General features: G+C 47.4%; 1 protein-coding gene across 8 annotated transcripts in view; it reads right to left on the bottom strand.

Annotated features, from left to right (window-relative positions):
* AASDH (aminoadipate-semialdehyde dehydrogenase) overlaps positions 1-17,668 on the bottom strand; it is a 57,404-nt gene that overhangs the window by 11,885 nt on the left and 27,851 nt on the right. For 5 of the 8 annotated variants that reach the window (XM_038398713.2, XM_043513769.1, XM_043513772.1 and 2 more), the window contains 4 exons: positions 9,553-10,384; positions 6,446-6,609; positions 5,652-5,777; positions 2,718-2,849 (listed from right to left, as the gene is read on the bottom strand). In XM_038398713.2, the coding sequence (XP_038254641.1) occupies positions 2,718-2,849; positions 5,652-5,777; positions 6,446-6,609; positions 9,553-10,384 (1,254 nt within the window). The remainder of the gene's footprint in view (positions 1-2,717; positions 2,850-5,651; positions 5,778-6,445; positions 6,610-9,552; positions 10,385-17,668) is intronic. The other 3 variants (XM_043513768.1, XM_038398715.2, XM_043513773.1) reach the window with 3 other exon arrangements.

Here is a 17,668-nt window from a genome sequence, read left to right as displayed (position 1 = left end):
TCAAAAATGAAGAATGCCAGGGAAAATGAGGTATGATCAGAGGTAAAATAGGGAAAGAATAAGTTAAAAATTACTTAGACAAATTAGAGGTCTTCAAGTTACCAGGGCCTGATGAAATATATCCTAGAATATTCGAAGAACTGACTGAGGAGATATCTGAGCCATTTGCAATTATCTTAAAAAAATCATGGAAGACAGGAGAGATTCCAGAGAACTGGAAAAGGGCATACAGTGCCCACCTATAAAAAGAGAAATAAGGATAACCCAGGGAATTAGAGAACATTCATCTTAACTTCAACGCTGGAAAGATAATGGAGCAAATAATTAAGCAATCAATTTGCAAACACTTAGAAGATAATAAGGTAATAAGTAAGGCTACATTTTAGTCACAGGTATTTTTAGTAAAAGTCATGGACAGGTCACAGGCAGTAAACAAAAATTAAAGGCCCTGTCACCTGACTTGTACTATATACCCCTGATTAAATCTTGGGTGGGGAAGGTGGCCCAGGGGATGGCGTGGGTGCTTATGGTGGGGCAGCCCGGGGGTACTGCAGGTGCTCAGAAGGGGAGCAGCCTGGGACCCCTGCTGGTGCGGGGGGGAGAGGGCAAGCAGCAGCGCATGATCCTCACTAGTGCTGGTTGGGGGGGGTGATTGGCAGGGCTGGCAGGCTCCCTATCTGGCTCCTTGCAGCTCCACGGAAGCGGTGACATGTCCCTCCCTCAGCTCCTAGCTTTATGGGCTGCCCCACCCCCAAGTGCTGGTTCAACAGCTCCCATTGGCTGGGAACCATGGCCAATGGGAGCTGCGAGGGCAATGCCTGCGGGTCCCAGAAAGTCATGGAATCCGTGACAAACTCACAGCCTTAATAATAAGTAACAGCATGGATTTGTCAAGAACAAATTGTGTGAAACCAATCTAATAGCTTTCTTTGACAGGGTAACAAGCCTTGTGGATAACGGGGAAGCGGTAGATGTGGTATATCTTGTTCTCAGAGAGTAGTTATCAGTCGTCCAAGTCAAGCTGGAAAGGCATATTGAGTAGAGTCCCACAGGGATCAGTTCTCGCTCTGGTTCTGTTCAATATCTTCATCAATTATTTAGATAATGGCATAGAGAGTACACATAAAGTTTACTGATGATACCAAAGCTGGGAGGGGTTGCAAAAGTGCTTTGGAGGATAGGAGTAAAATTCTGAATGATCTGGACAAACTGGAGAAATGGTCTGAAGAAAACAGAATGACATACAGCAAGGACAAATGCAAAGAACTCCACTTAGGAAGGAACAATCAGTTGCACACATACAAAATGGGAAAGGACTCCCTAGGAAGGAATACTGTGGAAAGGGATCCGGGGGTCATAGTGGATCACAAGCTAAATATGAGTCAACTGTAAAGCAAACGTCATTCTGGGATGTATTGAAGGCATGTTGTAAGCAAGACAAGAAGTAATTCTTCCATTCTACTCTGTGCTGATTAGGCCTCACCTGGAGTATAGTGTCCAGTTCTGGGTGCCACATTTCAGGAAAGATGTGGACAAACTGGAGAAAGTCCAGAGAAGAGCTACAAAAATGATTAAAGGTCTAGAAAACATGACCTATGAGGGAAGATTGAAAAAAAATGGGTTTGTGTAATCTGGAGAAGAAAAGAGAGGGAACATAACAATTTTCAACTACATAAAAGATTGTTACAAGGAGGAGAGAGAAAAATTGTTCTCCTTAACCTCTGAGGATAAGACAAGAAGCAATGGGTTTAAATTGCAGCATGGGTAGTTTAGGTTGGACATTAGGAAAAACTTCCCAACTGTCAGGGTGGTTAAGCACTGGAGTAAGTTGCCTAGGGAGGTTGTGAAATCTCCATCATTGGAGATTTTTAAGAGGAGGTTAGACAAATACCTATCAGAGATGGTCTATAATACTTAGTTCTGCCATGAGTGCAGGGGATTGAACTAGATGACCTCTCGAGGTTCCTTCCATCCTACGATTCTATCAGTGACAATTTTTACTAAGGACAACACTTTTGAGTTAAGTACGCTATGGCTGTCCCCAGGCAAACAAACAAACAAAAATTAAACCAGATGCAGATCGTGTACATGTCTGAGAAAACAAATCTTACCATTGCATCCAAGATTCTAAGAATGAGACCAAGCCACGCACACACTTACACAGATACCTCTGCCATGACACCAGCATTTTGTTTGATACTTTGATAAACATGTGAGTGAAACCTTAATTCCAGTCAGTACCTTTATAAAACAAACCTGGAAGAAAGGGATGGGACTTGAAAGCAAGAGTTGCTTTTAACCCTGCTGTGTATGTCCCTGGCATCTGCTAACAGAATTCAAACCAAAAATGTCACCATCCCGCTCATCCTCCCCTCCCAAATTAAATGGTTAGAATTTGAATTGAGGTGCTCAAGATTTTTACCTGTGCATTAGAAACGGAGGGATGACTGGGATACTGGGTTCTATTTTCAACTCTGCCACTGACTTGCTGGATAGCCTTGGGCAACCTGCTTTACCATTCTCTGTTAGAATTTACCTTTCTGTAAAATGGGTACATACCAATACTTGTTTTATCTGGCTGGCATAAGAGTTAATATATGTTAACCACTGAAATCCTCAGAACAGTTTTATAAAACTGTGATTTATTACTAAAAGATAAATCAAAGCAAGAGTTTTTGATATAAGAAAGTAGAACAATCTAATAGTGAGTTTTTCACCTTTTCTCCTGAATGGCTAAAACAGTGCACATTCCCATCCACACATCCAATGCACACATACTGCTCGCTGCAGTGGGGAGAGGAGAAGAGGGGTTTTCCACAGGAACTTTTCCAGATCTTATTCCCTGTATCCTGTGAATGACAAAGTACAAGACATGGCATTTAATGTGACTGTAGAAAGCTGCACAAAACTACTGGGCAAATCTTCTCCCTAGTAACTGGACTGGGCCCTGGGATTAGCCCCAAGAAAAGAGAATTCGGTCCCCCAAGTGGCAGAGCAAGAGCAGACCTACTCTGCAGAGATTACTCCAACTTAATACCTAGAATAGATTTTCTGTGACCCTCATGTCTCTATCCTATCCTCTTCCAGGGACAGATGAGAAAAGACCAGAAGATCCACGCAACTAGCTCCTAATAGCATAAAACTTGTTACTGCACATAGTATTAACCCTAAACAGCATATGAACTGCTGCAACCCATAAATCACAATCATCACTATACCTCAGTAATATAGCTGGTACATTAACTGTTGTAATGTAGTGTATTATCTGAGCCAGTGCCTCTGCTACTCTGTGCCATTTCACTGTGTTAACACATACAGCTGAAGAGAAAACTTGCATGAAAGCTTGTTGAAAGCTGCGTGTGGGTGCTCAATTGTAGGGCTGACTGCCAGTGATGTCTGTTTCCTTTCCCTCTCTCTTCCCACACCCATATAGCGCTCAGATCTGGACTAGTGTTCCTTCAACAGGACATGAAGCTGTCTCCACAGCCTCTAGAAGTGCAACTTCCCTGGAGTGGTGCACTGTATGGGAAGCCAGGTGAAGGAAGTGGAGAGCTCCACTGTGATTGGCCTCTGCAGGTGAGAGACGTGGAATGGTGACAGTAGAAGGAATGGCGGGAATTAGTTTCTCCTTTATTCTCCCTAGGCTTCAAGAGATCTTTCAGATTTTTTTCTTTAGCTAGGGAGATGAAACCTAGTAGGCACCCTCTCACAATCCCCTAGTTCAGAAACACTGGTTTAATGGACAGGGCAACAGATGGGGAGTCAGGAAACATGATTTCCTTTCCAAATTTTGCCTTTCACTCAGCATGTGGCCCTGAGCAAGTATCTCTGGGCCAGATTCACAAAGACACACTTAGGCACCTTACTGCTCTTTAGATGTCCAAGTCCAACATTTAGGAAGCAATTCACAAAATGGCTGCTCAGCTGCCACCTATTCTTTTATGCACCAAGTTTCTGCCAGTACGCAATGCACAAAAACACCTAAATCATGATGCTGCCCCACAGCTAACAAGCTCCTTGGATCATTAAGCACTGGTGAGACTCTCAAACTAGGTATTCCTAAGAGCATGCTTAACTTGCACAAAAACAGCCAGTATCTAGCAAATCAGGAATTTTTTTTTTAGGCGAGGGTGCGGGGGGAGTGGAGTGAGAGACCCATTAAAAACCCTGCTCTATTTGCCTGATTCTGAGCAGTGACTTGAACATGATTCTCCTAACATGCCAAGTATCCTAACCACCTAGTTATAGAGTCAATCTCTTGCTTCTCTCTTCCTCTCTATCCCAATGAATATTTAAATTATTTATACGAAGTGGAACAGCTTCAGCATGAGAAACTGAGACCCAGCCCAGATTACCCAATAGCCCATTGGTTGGGGCACTCAGCTGGGATGTGGGTTCAAATCCCTGCTCCAAATCAGGAAAAGCAGGTAAGTGCCCACTCTGCAATGGAGAGTGGGTATCTGTGTGTATGTCTTTCCCTCTCTCGTTTTTCACATGAAAGAGCTGACTTGATTTAGGCAGCCAATTCCAGGAGAAGGTTAGAGTGCATTAAAGCAGCCCCGGGCACCCTAGCTCACTATCTGTCCACACTGACAAGGCACGCAGAGCACTCTGACTCCACAGCTAGAACGCTTCTGGTACTCCACCTCAGCGAGAAGATTAACACTTGTTACACCTTAGTTGGGGGTCAGTGTGAACGAGGTGTTGCCTTATTGCGCTCTGATCAGCTTCTGGAAACGTCCCATAATCCCCTTAAGTCGAGTGGCCACTCTTGTCATTGTTTTGAACTTGCTGTAGGAATGCAGTTATGCCCTTTGAAAGCTCCATTTCTGACAGCTGGCATGCTTATCTGCTCTGAGACAAAGCAACATTACTGTGGAATGCTGTGTGTGTGAGAGGGGCGCGGGGGGGAGGGGAGGTCTGCTGCTATCTGGACTTACAAGACAGCACGCTGACATGCTCTCAGCCCCCCCAAAACCCACTCTCCCGCCACATACACACAACACACTCCGTCACACTCCATCCCTCCCCCCATTTGAAAAGCACATTGCAGCCACTTACACACTGGGATAGCTACCACAATGTACTGCTCTCTGTGGCCATGGCAAGAGCTGTTAATGTGGCCACGCCAGTGTGCTTGTAGCTGTCAGTGTGGACAGAATGCAGCGCTTCCCTACTGCGCTCTATGAAGGCTGGTTTAACTCAAAGCGCTCTACATCTGCAAGTGTAGCCATGCCCTAAGCCTTCGTTTCTCTGCGCCTCAGATTCCCCATCTGCAAAAATCAAAATAATACTGCTCTTTTTTGAAACGCAATGAGATCCTGGGATGAAAAATTTCAGAGTAGCAGCCGTGTTAGTCTGTATTCGCAAAAAGAAAAGGAGTACTTGTGGCACCTTAGAGACTAACAAATTTATTTGAGCATAAGCTTTCGTGAGCTACAGCTGTAGTTCACGAAAGCTTATGCTCAAATAAATTTGTTAGTCGCTAAGGTGCCACAAGTACTCCTTTTCTTTTGGGGATCAAAAAGATTGTTATTAGAAAGTATGACCTTACAGCCCTTACTGATGCAAAAGTTCTACTGACTTCAGAGCATGTTTTGGCTGAATAAGGATTCAAGATCTGGCCCAGAGATAGCAAGGAAGGTACATACTGGATTAACAGCCAATAAAAGTCCTCCTAGTGTAGCAACATACAGGTGATCTGGCAAGATGCTTAGATATGGAGACGAAAACACAGCTCCACCTTCACAGTGCAGCTTCCAGACACGCTCCTTCTTCTGCCAACCCAAGAAAAAGTACATAAAAAGCTATACAATCTGATAATTGAGAGTTAAAGTTCATTATGTTATTTGCAAGGGCTCAAATGTCAAAGTTTTATCAACAGCAAGTTTACTTGGAAAATACTAGTTAAGTGAAGATTATAATTTGCCAGCAATCAAAGAGACCCATATTGCTCAAGGCAGTTTCTTCTTTCATAGAGCTAAATATTGGAAACTCAGCTAAGAAATACATAACACACCCCCACATCACTTTCCTTCTCTCAACACATTCTGGAGAAAGGGAAGAGATTCAGTCTCATCCACACGAAATTGTGGGATTATTACAAGTTGCCAGCACTGGGAGTACACATTTTAGATTTGCCCTAACCACCCAGTTCCATACTAGTGATAGAGGGTAATTTGTCATATAGTTCTGAACTGGCATTGGCAGTGCTGGGAGTGTAATGTAGGGAGGCCACAGACTGCCAACAGCACTTTTAATCACTGTCATTTAACTCTACTCCAAGCAAGCCTAATTAACTCAAGGCTAAAATGAAAGCAGTTGGCAGTCTGTCTACATTAGGGCTCCCAATATTGCCAACACTGATGGAGCTTATAGATATGGTTCAGGAGGGTCAGATGTTTTACTTTTGATATACATAAAGTTAGTCAGGGTGATTTCTTACATAAATATCCAAAGCATATATATGCTGGTCATGCGATCCAATGTAGACTAGTCCAGTGGAAGGATGCACAACTGCGGAGCTTTTCACAGCATCTTCAGTGGTAAAGATACAGTGTATTTCCCCATTCTGGCTTCCGAGTACATACACTAAGCCGTTATAGCAGCCTGCATAAAATGAAGTGCAATAGGGAAAAAACAGGTAATGATACTTGGATTAGCATTTTCACTGCATCATTGCTGATCAAAAGATAGCTCATGAGTCAACCCATCACCTCCAAACATATTTCCCAGCACTTTCTGCATTCAAGCTTCTTGCTGACAATAAAACCTCACAAGTGCATTTGACATTAAGCACTCAATGCTCTTTTTCTGAATCATTTTAAAGGTATGCCTATTTTTACTGTGCTATTACTGTGAAGTTTGTTGGAGAACAGGGTGAGCTACTGAATATGGACAAGGAAGTGCAAAGTTTGTGCATATTAATGAAATTACTTTTATTCTCATTTATGTTTCTGGCAATAAACACAAAGCTTGCCTCTCTCACCAACAGAAGTTGGTCCAATAAAAGATATTATCTCACCCACCTTGTCTCTCTAATATCCTGGGAACAACATGGCAACAACAGTGCATCTGGCAATAAAGACCCTCCATTTTGTTTAATAAAATCCAGGCTCTGCTTCAAGACATGTTAGGGCATAATACAACATCAGCACAATTTTGTTACCTGGAGGCTCAACAGCAATCAAAATATCAGCCAAAACTTTGGTCACCACTGTCTTATGTCAAGCCAAAAGGCAAGAGATCCAAGCTCTGTATTATTTAACCCGTTAGACCACGGGTGGTCAAACTATGGTTCGGGGGCTGCATCCAGCCCTTCAAACATTTTAATCCAGCCTTTATGCTCCCACCAGGGAGCAGGGTCGAGGGCTTGCCCTGCTCCAACCTGTCATGGCTCCGCAGAGCTCCTGGAAGCAGCAGCATATCCCCACTCTGGCTCCTACGCATAGGGGCAGCCAGAGGGCTCCGCATGCAGCTCCCCCCCCAAGCGCTGCCCCCACAGCTCCCATTGGCCGGGAATTGTGGTCAATGGGAGCTGCAGGGGTGGTGCCTGTGGATAGGGCAGCGCGCAGAGACGCCTGGCCGTGGCTCCGTATAGGAGCCGGAGAGGGGACATATTGCTACTTCCAGGAGCTGCTTAAGCTAAGCACCAACCGGAGTCTGCACCCCTGAGTGCCCCCACCCCATGCTCCAACCACCTGCCCTAACCCTGATCCCCCTCTGAACCCCTTGGCCCCAATCCGGAGACCCTCCTGCATCCCCAACCCTTCATCTCCTACCCCACCCCAGAGCCCGCAGTCCCAGCCAGAGCCCTCGCCTTCCCCCCCACACACCCCAACCCCCAATTTCATGAGCATTCATGGCCCACCATACAATTTCCATATCCAGATGTGGCCCTCAGGCCAAAAAGTTTGCCCATCTCTGTGTTAGACATATATATATCAGATGTGCATGCACCACAAAGATAGATAACATTAGTAAGTATTTAATTACTCTCTTCATCTGAGCAGGTGACAAAAACCCTCCTGATTTTTCATGGGGAAGTCAGTTACAGATGACATATTAATCCTGTATGAGGCAACTACGGCCACTTTGACATGCCAACAACAAACTGCTTTAAAATTCAAACAGCATACACTGATGGGGTGGAAAGCGCATTCACCAATATCTTGTATAAGTGACCTTTGCTCAAAGTACCCAAAAGCCCTTTTTTAAAAAAAAAAAAAAAATTATTTTGCATCAGATTTAACTATCTGAGATATCATATGCTAAATTCTACTGTAACACTGACAGACCCCAGTCTTCGGCAGGCAGGATCGAACCTAGGACCTCTGGAGCTTAGTACACGAGCCTCTACTGCATGAGCTAAAAGCCATATGGCTGTAGAGCAGACTCATTAATCTCTCTCTCTCTAAGTGGTCTCAGTGCCACTAGATAGGACAGAGCACCACACCCAGGAGGTGTGTGGGTTACACTACCTCTTAATTTTTAAAGCTTACTTTCAAGGCATTTTTAAAACTTATCCCATGTTTTTCTGAGCAGTTCAATGATCATGTTCCAACTAAATTCTTCAAAAGGAACTTGTACCTGTTGATTATCATTGTACTAGTATAGTACAGTTAAGAAAAGGAGAATCCACTGTGCATAATAATCCTACTTGATTGCAATACTTTAAATAAGTTGCCCTTCCATTATTTTTTATGCCTCCTGAACACCTACTCAGGGTCTGGTGTGGCTGCTTAGGGGCCCTTAAAAAGTCCATACTGTTTAGATATTCCCTTTCCATAGTTCAATATATTAAGTGCTGCACAGAGTCATTCAAAATAGAATTCAAACCTACAGAATCTTCACCCCAGTTTCAAGATGGGCCCAGCCCGTCCTCCCTGAGTATCTGTCCTCCTTTCAGAGTTCAAACACAAATAGGCTCCTCTACCCAGTCCCCAGCTGAGCCAGTTCCTCCCACCTGCGGATGTGTCTCTCTAGGTCTCCAAAGTCTTCTTCTAACAGAGGAGCCTCACAATTCCCCTCCTTGGAGCTGTGCTTATTCCTGTCAGCTGTGACCTGGGATCAGCTTCCCTCAAATGGTTGCTCCTTTTCTCAATCTTATTTCTTTCTAGATTGGAAGAGATCAGTAGACAGGGTCCTGACTCAGGGTCCTGCAAGAGACTCCTTTCTACCTGAGGAATCTGCAAACACTCACTTTCTCTCTCTAGGCCTCTTGCCTATCTGCCTTAGGGCTGATTCAGCCACCTGACCCACCTGTTACATGACTTCGCTTATTATCACTCATCCTCCTCAGCTGGGGAGATTAGCCACACGTGGACTGGAACCCACCTTCCTTTAAAAGGCCCAGCCATCCTCAATAGTGGCATTGAAACTGCTTTCCCCTTTTCTTCCCATTTACTGCAGTTTAATTTTAGACAGACACAGAACACGGGTTAGTGGAAGTAGAGATGCCAACTACATATTGCTTGACATTGAATGAGCTGCTGTGTAATTTGGTTACAATTTAAAGGGGGGGGGGGGAGAAAAATCATTTAAAATACATACCAACAATAATGAAGTTTCCACACTTAGACACGCATGCAGACGATTCAATACGATCTCCAAGGATTCTCTCCCACTTGATTTTTCCTGAGTATAAATCAATTGCCTGCATTGTGTGAGAATGGGACCCAACGTATACAGTTGCAGATAAATCATCCATGGCAGGTATTATAACTAACGGGGAGGCATCTACACATTTGCCCATATTTGACTTCCATCTTACATGTAATATCAGCTTCTCAGGCATTTTTAAGAGAGTCTCTTCTGAAGGAGCTTGTTCTACAGAACGAGTACCTATTTCATTTGCCTTCCTTGCAATTTCTGGACTGATCTTTCCAGATTTATTCTCCGTCACTTCATATTTCATTGTATTAGAAGTTACAGCAGATGAATAAGACGCTTGTCTTAACTTTGTTCCTGCCTGTCCTGCATTAAATGGGTTCATAAGAGACTCAGGGGAAGTCATCGACAACATCCGATTTCCTCGGTTTAGTGCAATAAATGCAACCAATCCTGCAGCAGCATTAAAGTACCTTCTAGATTTTGATTGTGTGTGTTCTCCATGGAATTCCCCTCCACTGTTCTCAGTCAGTGTTCTTTTCACAGTGTTATGATTCATTTGGTCCTCACTTGGGAATACAGCTTTAAGAACATGTTGGTAAACCTGAGCAATGGAGCTGCTGAGAATAACTTCCAGGAGCCCAGGGATGGCTTTGCCTGCCAAATTCTCAATCTCATCATGAAACCGTAGTGACTTCAAGGAGTCTCCACCACTGTACAGAAACAGTGAATCTTTTGAAATGCTGGGTGAATCATCTGGAAGACTCAGGAGAGACTAGAGAAGAAGCGGAGAACAGAGCTTGTGAGGTGAACAATGTCCCAGTGCCACAGGGAAAAGACAGTTACTCACCTTTGTGACGGTTGTTCTTCAAGATGTGTTGCTCATATCCATTCCAATTAGGTGTGCACACGCCATGTGCACGGCCATCGGAGAATTTTACCCTAGCAACACCCGGTGGGTCGGCTGTGGAGCCCCCTGGAGGGGCGCCTTCATGGTGCTGTATATATACACCCCAGCCGACCCAGCGCCCCCTCAGTTCATTCTTGCTGGCTACTCCGAGAGAAGGGAAGAATGGCAGGTTTGGAATGGATATGAGCAACACATCTCGAAGAACAACAGTTACAAAGGTGAGTAACCATCTTTTCTTCTTCAAGTGCTTGCTCATATCGATTCCAATTAGGTGACTCCCAAGTCTTACCTAGGCGGTGGGGTCAGAGTGAAGTACTGTGGATTGTGGGACCGCTCTACCAAACACCGCATCGTCTCTGGCTTGTTGGGCGATGGCATAGTGAGAAGTAAAAGTATGTACTGAAGACCAAGCAGCAGCTCTGCAGATCTCCTGGATTGGCACCTGGGCCAGGAAAGCCGCCGATGAGGCCTAGGCCCTTGTAGAGTGAGCGGTGAGGGGCGGGGTTGGAACACCAGCCAGATCGTAGCAACCACGGATACAGGAAGTGATCCAAGAGGAGATCCGCTGGGATGAGACAGGGAGGCCCTTCATCCGTTCCGCCACTGCGACAAAGAGCTGGGTCATTTTCCTGAATGGCTTTGTATGTTCAACATCAAAGGCCTGGACCCTACGAACATCTAGGGAGTGTAGCTGTTATTCCTGACTAGTAGCGTGTGGTTTTGGGTAAAAAAACAGGAGGAAAATGTTCTGGTTGATATGAAAGGTCAATTCCACCTTGGGAAGAAAGGCCGGGTGAGGTTGTAGCTGCACCTTATCCTTATGGAAGATCGTGTATGGTGGTTCCGAGGTAAGAGCTGTAAGCTCTGATACATGCCGTGCAAAGCCATTTTCCAACAGAGGTATAGGAGGGAACAGGTGGCCAACGGCTCAAACGGGGCCACCATAAGCCTGGAGAGGATGAGGTTCAGGTCCCACATGGGGACTGGCTGTCGTACCTGTGGGTAGAGACGGTCCAGGCCCTTAAGGAACCTACTGATCATGGAGTTGGCGAAGACAGATCAGCCATTCGCTCCTGGATGGAAAGCCAAAATGGCAGCCAGGTGAACCCTGATAGGTGATATCGCCAGGCCCTGCTGTTTCAGGCTCAGGAGATAGTCCAAAATGAGACACGGATGCCTGGGGGGAGGGGCGGGGGGCGTGTTGCGGTGAGTGCAAAAGCATGAGAATCGCTTCTATTTAGCCATATATGTGGCCCAAGTGGAAGGTTTCCTGCAACGCAATAAAACCTGCTGTACCAAATGAGAACCGAGTAGCTCAGAGTGGCTCAGCCATGCAGCATCCACGCCATGAGGTGGAGGGATCGTAGGTCGGGGTGACAGAGGTGGCCGTGATCCTGATTGATCAGATCCGGAAAAAAAGGCAGCAAAACTGGGGCGTCCACCAAGATCTCCAACAGCGTGGTGTACCAATGCTGTCTGGGCCACGCCGGGGTGACCAGAATCAGTCGTGATCTGTCCTTGCGCACCTTGAGCAGGACCTTGTGTACAAGGGGAAACTGAGGGAAGGCGTAAAACAAACTGTCGTCCACGGGAGTAGGAAGGCGTCTGTGAGAGAGTCTGGGGAGTGGCCCTAGAGGGAGCAAAACACCAGTCATTTCCGGTTGCTGTGCGAGGCAAACAGGTCGAGCTGGGGAAACCCCCATTTTAGGAAGATGGAGTGAATGACATCAGGACAGAGTGACCACTCATGGGATTGGAAGGACATGCTGAGGTGATCCGCCAACGTGTTCTGGACCCCTGGGAGAAACGATGGCACCAGGTGAATGGAGTGGGCTATGCAGAATTCCCACAGTCAAATGACCTCTTGACAGAGGAGAGAGGAACGAGCCCCCCCTTGCTTGTTGATGTAGAACAAGGCCATGGTGTTGTCTGTGAGGACCGCCACACAACAACCATGCAAACGCTCTCCTAAGGCTTGACACACAAGACGCACCGCCATCAGCTCCTGGTATGTTGATATGGGGGGGGGAGGGGAAGAGAGAGAGAGAGAGAGATCGGATGGGGTCCATAGACCTTGCATCTGGATGTCCCTGAGGTGGGCGCCCCATCCCAGGGCTGATGCATCTGTGATGAGGGACAAGGAAGGCCGAGGGGTGTGGAAGGGGACTTCTCCGCATATTGCCTTTGGGTCTAACCACCACTGGAGGGAGGCCAGGACTCCCTCCAGAATGATAGCCTGAACCTGGTGGTTGTCTCGACCTGGGTGGTAGACCGATTCCATCCAGGCTTGAAGAGGGCGGAGCTGAAGTCTGACATGTCTGGTCATGTATGTGCAGGAAGCCATGTGTCTAGAAGACTCAATAACATTCTTGCCATCGAGGTTGGGAAGCTTTGAAGGCTCCTGATGAGGCCTGACAAGGCTTGGAAGCGAGCATCCCGAAGAAGGGCTCGAGCCCGCATGGAGTCTAGGAGCGCCCCGATAAATTCTATCCTCTGGGTTGGCTCTAGTGTTGACTTCGCCATTTTGAGCAGGAGGCCTAACTGTTGAAAGGTGTGTCTGTGACGAATTGAAGAAGGTGAGCCTGCACCTGCGCTTTGGCGTGCTCTCGGATGAGCCAGTCGTTGAGATATGGGTATACCTGTATCTGTCGTCAACGAAGGAAGGCTGCCACTATGGCCATACATTTGGTGAACACTCGAGGGGCCGTGGAGAGGCTGAAGGAAAGGACCGTGAACCGATAATGTTCGCGGTTGACAACAAAGCAGAGGAAGCGTCTGTGAGCCGGATGAATTGCGATGTGGAAATACGTGTCTTTTATGTCAAGGGTGGTGTAGCAGGATCCAGGGAAGGTATCATGTTGCCCAAGGAGACCATGCGGAACTTCAACTTTATCATGAATTTGTTGAGTCTGCGCTAGTCCAGGATAGGCCGAAGCCCCCCCTTTCCCTTGGGGATTAGGAAGTAACGGGAGTAGAACCCCCTGCCCCTTAGCTCTCTTGCAACCTCCTTGATTGCCCCCATGGCAAGGACTGACTGCACCTCCTGGATAAGGAGTTGCTTGTGAGAGGGGTCCCTGAAGAAGGACGGGGCGAAGAACAAAAATTGGAGAGTGTCCCCTTTCCACCATACAAAGAACCCAAAGATCTGTGGTTATGAGGAACCAGGCATGGTGAAAACGAGATAAACGATTCAAGAATGGGGTAGGATCCTGAGTGAGGTCGGGTACACTGTCCTTGGGCGTCCCTTCAAAAGTTTTGTTTGGGACCTGCCGAGGGCCTGGAAGGACCTTGGGCCTGGCCGGATTGGTGGTTGGAGGGTTTTCGCCTGCCACCGCGCCCCCGTCTCCTATAGAAGTCCTGCCTCGGCCAAGGAGGAGGGTAGGAGCAATGAGGCTGCAGTTTAAATGTGCCTCATTGCTATCCCTGAAAAGAGGGTCCGAGCAGCACAGTCCAAGGTGTCCAATAAGGCCTGCAAAGCAGTTCACGCGACTGTTTTGCCCTCCTCTACCAGAGCCCCAAACTCTTCTCTGGACTTCGGAGGAACCAGTTCCTTGAACTTCATCATGGAGTTCCAAGAGTTAAAATTGCATCGGCTCAGGAGAGCCTGCTGGTTTGCAATCTGGAGCTGGAGCCCCCCTGAGGAGTAGACTTTGCGCCAAAATAAATCGAGGCGCTTGGCCTCTTTCGATTTAGGTGCTGGGGCCTGCCGACCATGACATTCCTTCTCATTCACTGAGGCCACCACCAGTGAACAGGGCTGTGGGTGAGTGTAGAGAAGTCATATCCCTTGGAGGGAACAAAATACTTCCGCTCCACCCCCTTAGTAGTTGGGGGAATGGAGGCGGGTGTTTGCCAGATTGTTCTGGCCGTGGTTTGAATGGTCCGGATAAGTGGTAAAGCCACCGTGGAAGGAGCCTCTGAGGACAAAACGTCAACAACAGGGTCCTCCACCTTGACCACCTCCTCTGCTTGCAGGTTCATGTTCTGCGCCGCCCTGCGCAAGAGTTCCTGGTGGGCGCGGAGGTCTATCGGGGTGGAGGGAACGGGGGGACAGACACACCAATATAGTAGTCCCCGCCACAGCCTCATCGGGCCAAGATGTGGAGGATGCCACAGGAGGGAGAGGATCATCCAGGGCCTCTAGCTGAGCTGTGCCCCACTGCTCCGTTCCCAAGACCTCAGTGTTCAGGCCGGAAGCTGGAGTTGGAGGAAGAGGAGCTGGCGCCTGTAAGGACGATGCCACCGTCTCCATGCCTCCAGGAGCAGGACAGCTGGCAGAGGCCTCAGGCACTCATGAGAAGCCCCTGAGGGAGCACCCTGGGCCTGATGGTACACCCACGGTGTCCTAAAGGTCCACTGGGTGGACCCTTGAGCAGGCCCGTTCTTGTGTCTGCCACTAATCTGCCCCTGAGCCCAGGTGGCCGTGATCAGAGTGGTGGCGGTCTGAGAAGCGTGACACTGCCTCAGACCGTGATGAGCGAGAGGTGAACGCGATGGCCACGGTGATGCTGAGTGGGTCTGCGCTGAATCACGTCGATGAGACGAAGTTGATCGGTACTGCAAAGCTGGAGATCGGTGCCGAGATGGAGAAGAACAGTACCGCGACGCTGGGGAGCAGTGTCTGGACCTAGATCGGTTCCAGAACCTGGACCGGTGCCTGGATCTGGGTCTCAACAATGATGACTGGCGTCAGGAGCGGTGTCGGGACCGGGATCTACTCCTGGATGGCGACTGGTGGACAGAGCAGTGTCAAGACCGGTGCCGGGAGTCGGAGCGGTGCCGGGATTGCGAGCAGCGCCAAAGTTCAACCGACAGTGTCAGCAGGTGAATAGAGTCGGCTTGCCCCTGGATGGTGCCACAGGGACAGGTTGCGGTGCCTTGGTCTGTTGAGGGAATGCTGACACCGTCAAGGCAATCAGATCCCTTGCCGCCGCAAAGGTATCTGGTGTAGATGGGAACTGGACCCCAATCATGCTGTGAGTCGGGGAGTCCAGTCGCACCGGACTCAACGGCTCTGTCCTCAGTGCCAAGGCCGTCATCTGTGTCCCCGGACGCTCTACTGCGGGATGAGGTTCTCCAGGTGGATCCAGAAAGGGTGGTGCCTACTGAGGTGGGCCAGCCTTTTCCGGCTTTCGGTGCCACTTCTGACCAGGCAAGCGAGAGCGGTGCCGGACTGAAGATGCTGGTTGCGGTGCCAGGGAACCTCAGTGCCGCGGCTCTCTATCAGAGTCTGACCGCGGTACCGTTCCTGTAGCTGAAGCCAGGGCGCTGCATATCGAAGCGCTCGGCATCAGGTCTTGCTGCACCACTGGAGGCTGAGGACTAAGAGCCACCTCCATAAGGAGCTCTCTCAAACGAAAGTTCCACTCCTTCTTAGTCCGGGGACGAAAGCTCTTGCAAATCCTGCACTTCTCTGCCTCGTAAGATTCCCCCAGACACTTCAGGAAAGAGTCGTGGGGGTCACCCATTGGCATTGGCTTGTAGCAAGATCCGCAGGGCTTAATGCCCAGAGCTTTGGGCAGAGTCCAATCAAGTATGGGGAAGAGGGGAAACCCCCTTCTTCCCCACTAATACAAACTACTATACTATAACTAGAATTACAACTATTAATCTATAACAAACAGACTACGAACAAACTGTAGGGTGAACGCTAGGGAGAGTAGCAAAGCCAAGCTCCACAGTTCCAATGACCGTCACAGGCGGTAAGAAGGAACTGAGGAGGCGCTGGGTCAGCTGGGGTATATAACTAGCACCATGAAGGCGCCATTCCAGCCGGGTGTTGCTAGGGTAAAAATTCTCCGACGGCCGTGCGCGCAGCACATGCACACCAAATTGGAATAGATATGAGCAAGCACTCAAAGAAGTAGGGTCTGAGCCTCTCAGTGCCTCAGACCTCCATTGAAATCAACAGGGACTGAAAGTATTCAGCACCTTGCAGGATTTTATTTGCTCTTTTTGGTGCACTTTGAGAAATGTGGGCTGATCAAGCCGTGGGGGAAAGTGTCAATTTCAGCAGTGCTAATCAAATTTTATGCTTGATTCTGATTCTGCAGTTCATTCCACAGCCAAAGAATTAAAACAGATTGCAAAGAGCTATTTAAAAAAATGCATGTCAGAGCCCTTTAAGATGCATTTAAAAAAAAAAAAAAAAAACAACTTTAAAGGAGTTTCTGCTGCTCAGATCAAACATTGTTGCCTTTGACAAACGATTTTATTTGCAATACCTGAAGCGCTTTTTTAATGTAATATTATTAGGGAGCCATGAGACTAATTATTATGGCTTTTTTATTGTTAAAATAATGTAACCTACCTGGCTCTGAACAAAAGCCCTAACCCCCTTCCAACAATGTCACAAAGGATTCTGGGTGCAGCACCCCCAGCACAGAAATAACATACTGTGTGCCTCCTGGTGCTGCACCTCTGCTTGTTAAAACTAGGCCCTGTTATAGGAAGCCCCATTCTCCAGCACAGCAGATCTAGGCCTAGGATGTGTACACCAAGATCTCATTCATGTCCAATCTCCCAGGGCTACTAAGGTAGTCATGCAGCACTACCCATTGCAAGTATCTGACAGGGCACAATTTATAGCCACATCTGCTTGCCTTTATCAGAGAGCCCCCACCCACACACAAGGGTTTGTGGAGAGCAGCTCAGGAGCCCACTTCTGAGGCACAATGAGCACTGTTTTCATTTGCAGCTTAAACTAAATACAGAATTCTTCACTTTCTGTCTGGTGATGTAACATTGCCATGTGCTGTGAAACAGCTGCTGTGCTCCATATCAGTAGTAGCTGAAGTGACTCCTGTAGTCATATATGAAGGGCACGGCATAAAGGCAAGATGTTTGTTATTTTATTGTGATGCTGCTGCTATTATGAACATGTATATAATCTCCACAGGATTCAGCATACAACAAAACCAGATTGCTCACAAGATAATTATGACAAATCTCCCATAAAAAAAGTAAAAAGTTAATAAAAAGTAATATAATATAGATTGGTGGATGCTGGTAACAGTAGTTTGTTTGTTAAAAACTCCATGCCCCAATTATTGGCCTCCCTTATAGATATCTTGCTTGGCATGGGAAGAAGTATTTAGAAACTGCTGACAGATTATGTGGTGGAATTCACCCTACATACACTAACATCTT

This window comes from Dermochelys coriacea, chromosome 4 (assembly GCF_009764565.3).
Source record: "Dermochelys coriacea isolate rDerCor1 chromosome 4, rDerCor1.pri.v4, whole genome shotgun sequence".
Lineage (NCBI taxonomy): Eukaryota > Metazoa > Chordata > Testudines > Dermochelyidae > Dermochelys > Dermochelys coriacea.
This window is presented reverse-complemented; position numbering and strand designations above follow the sequence as displayed.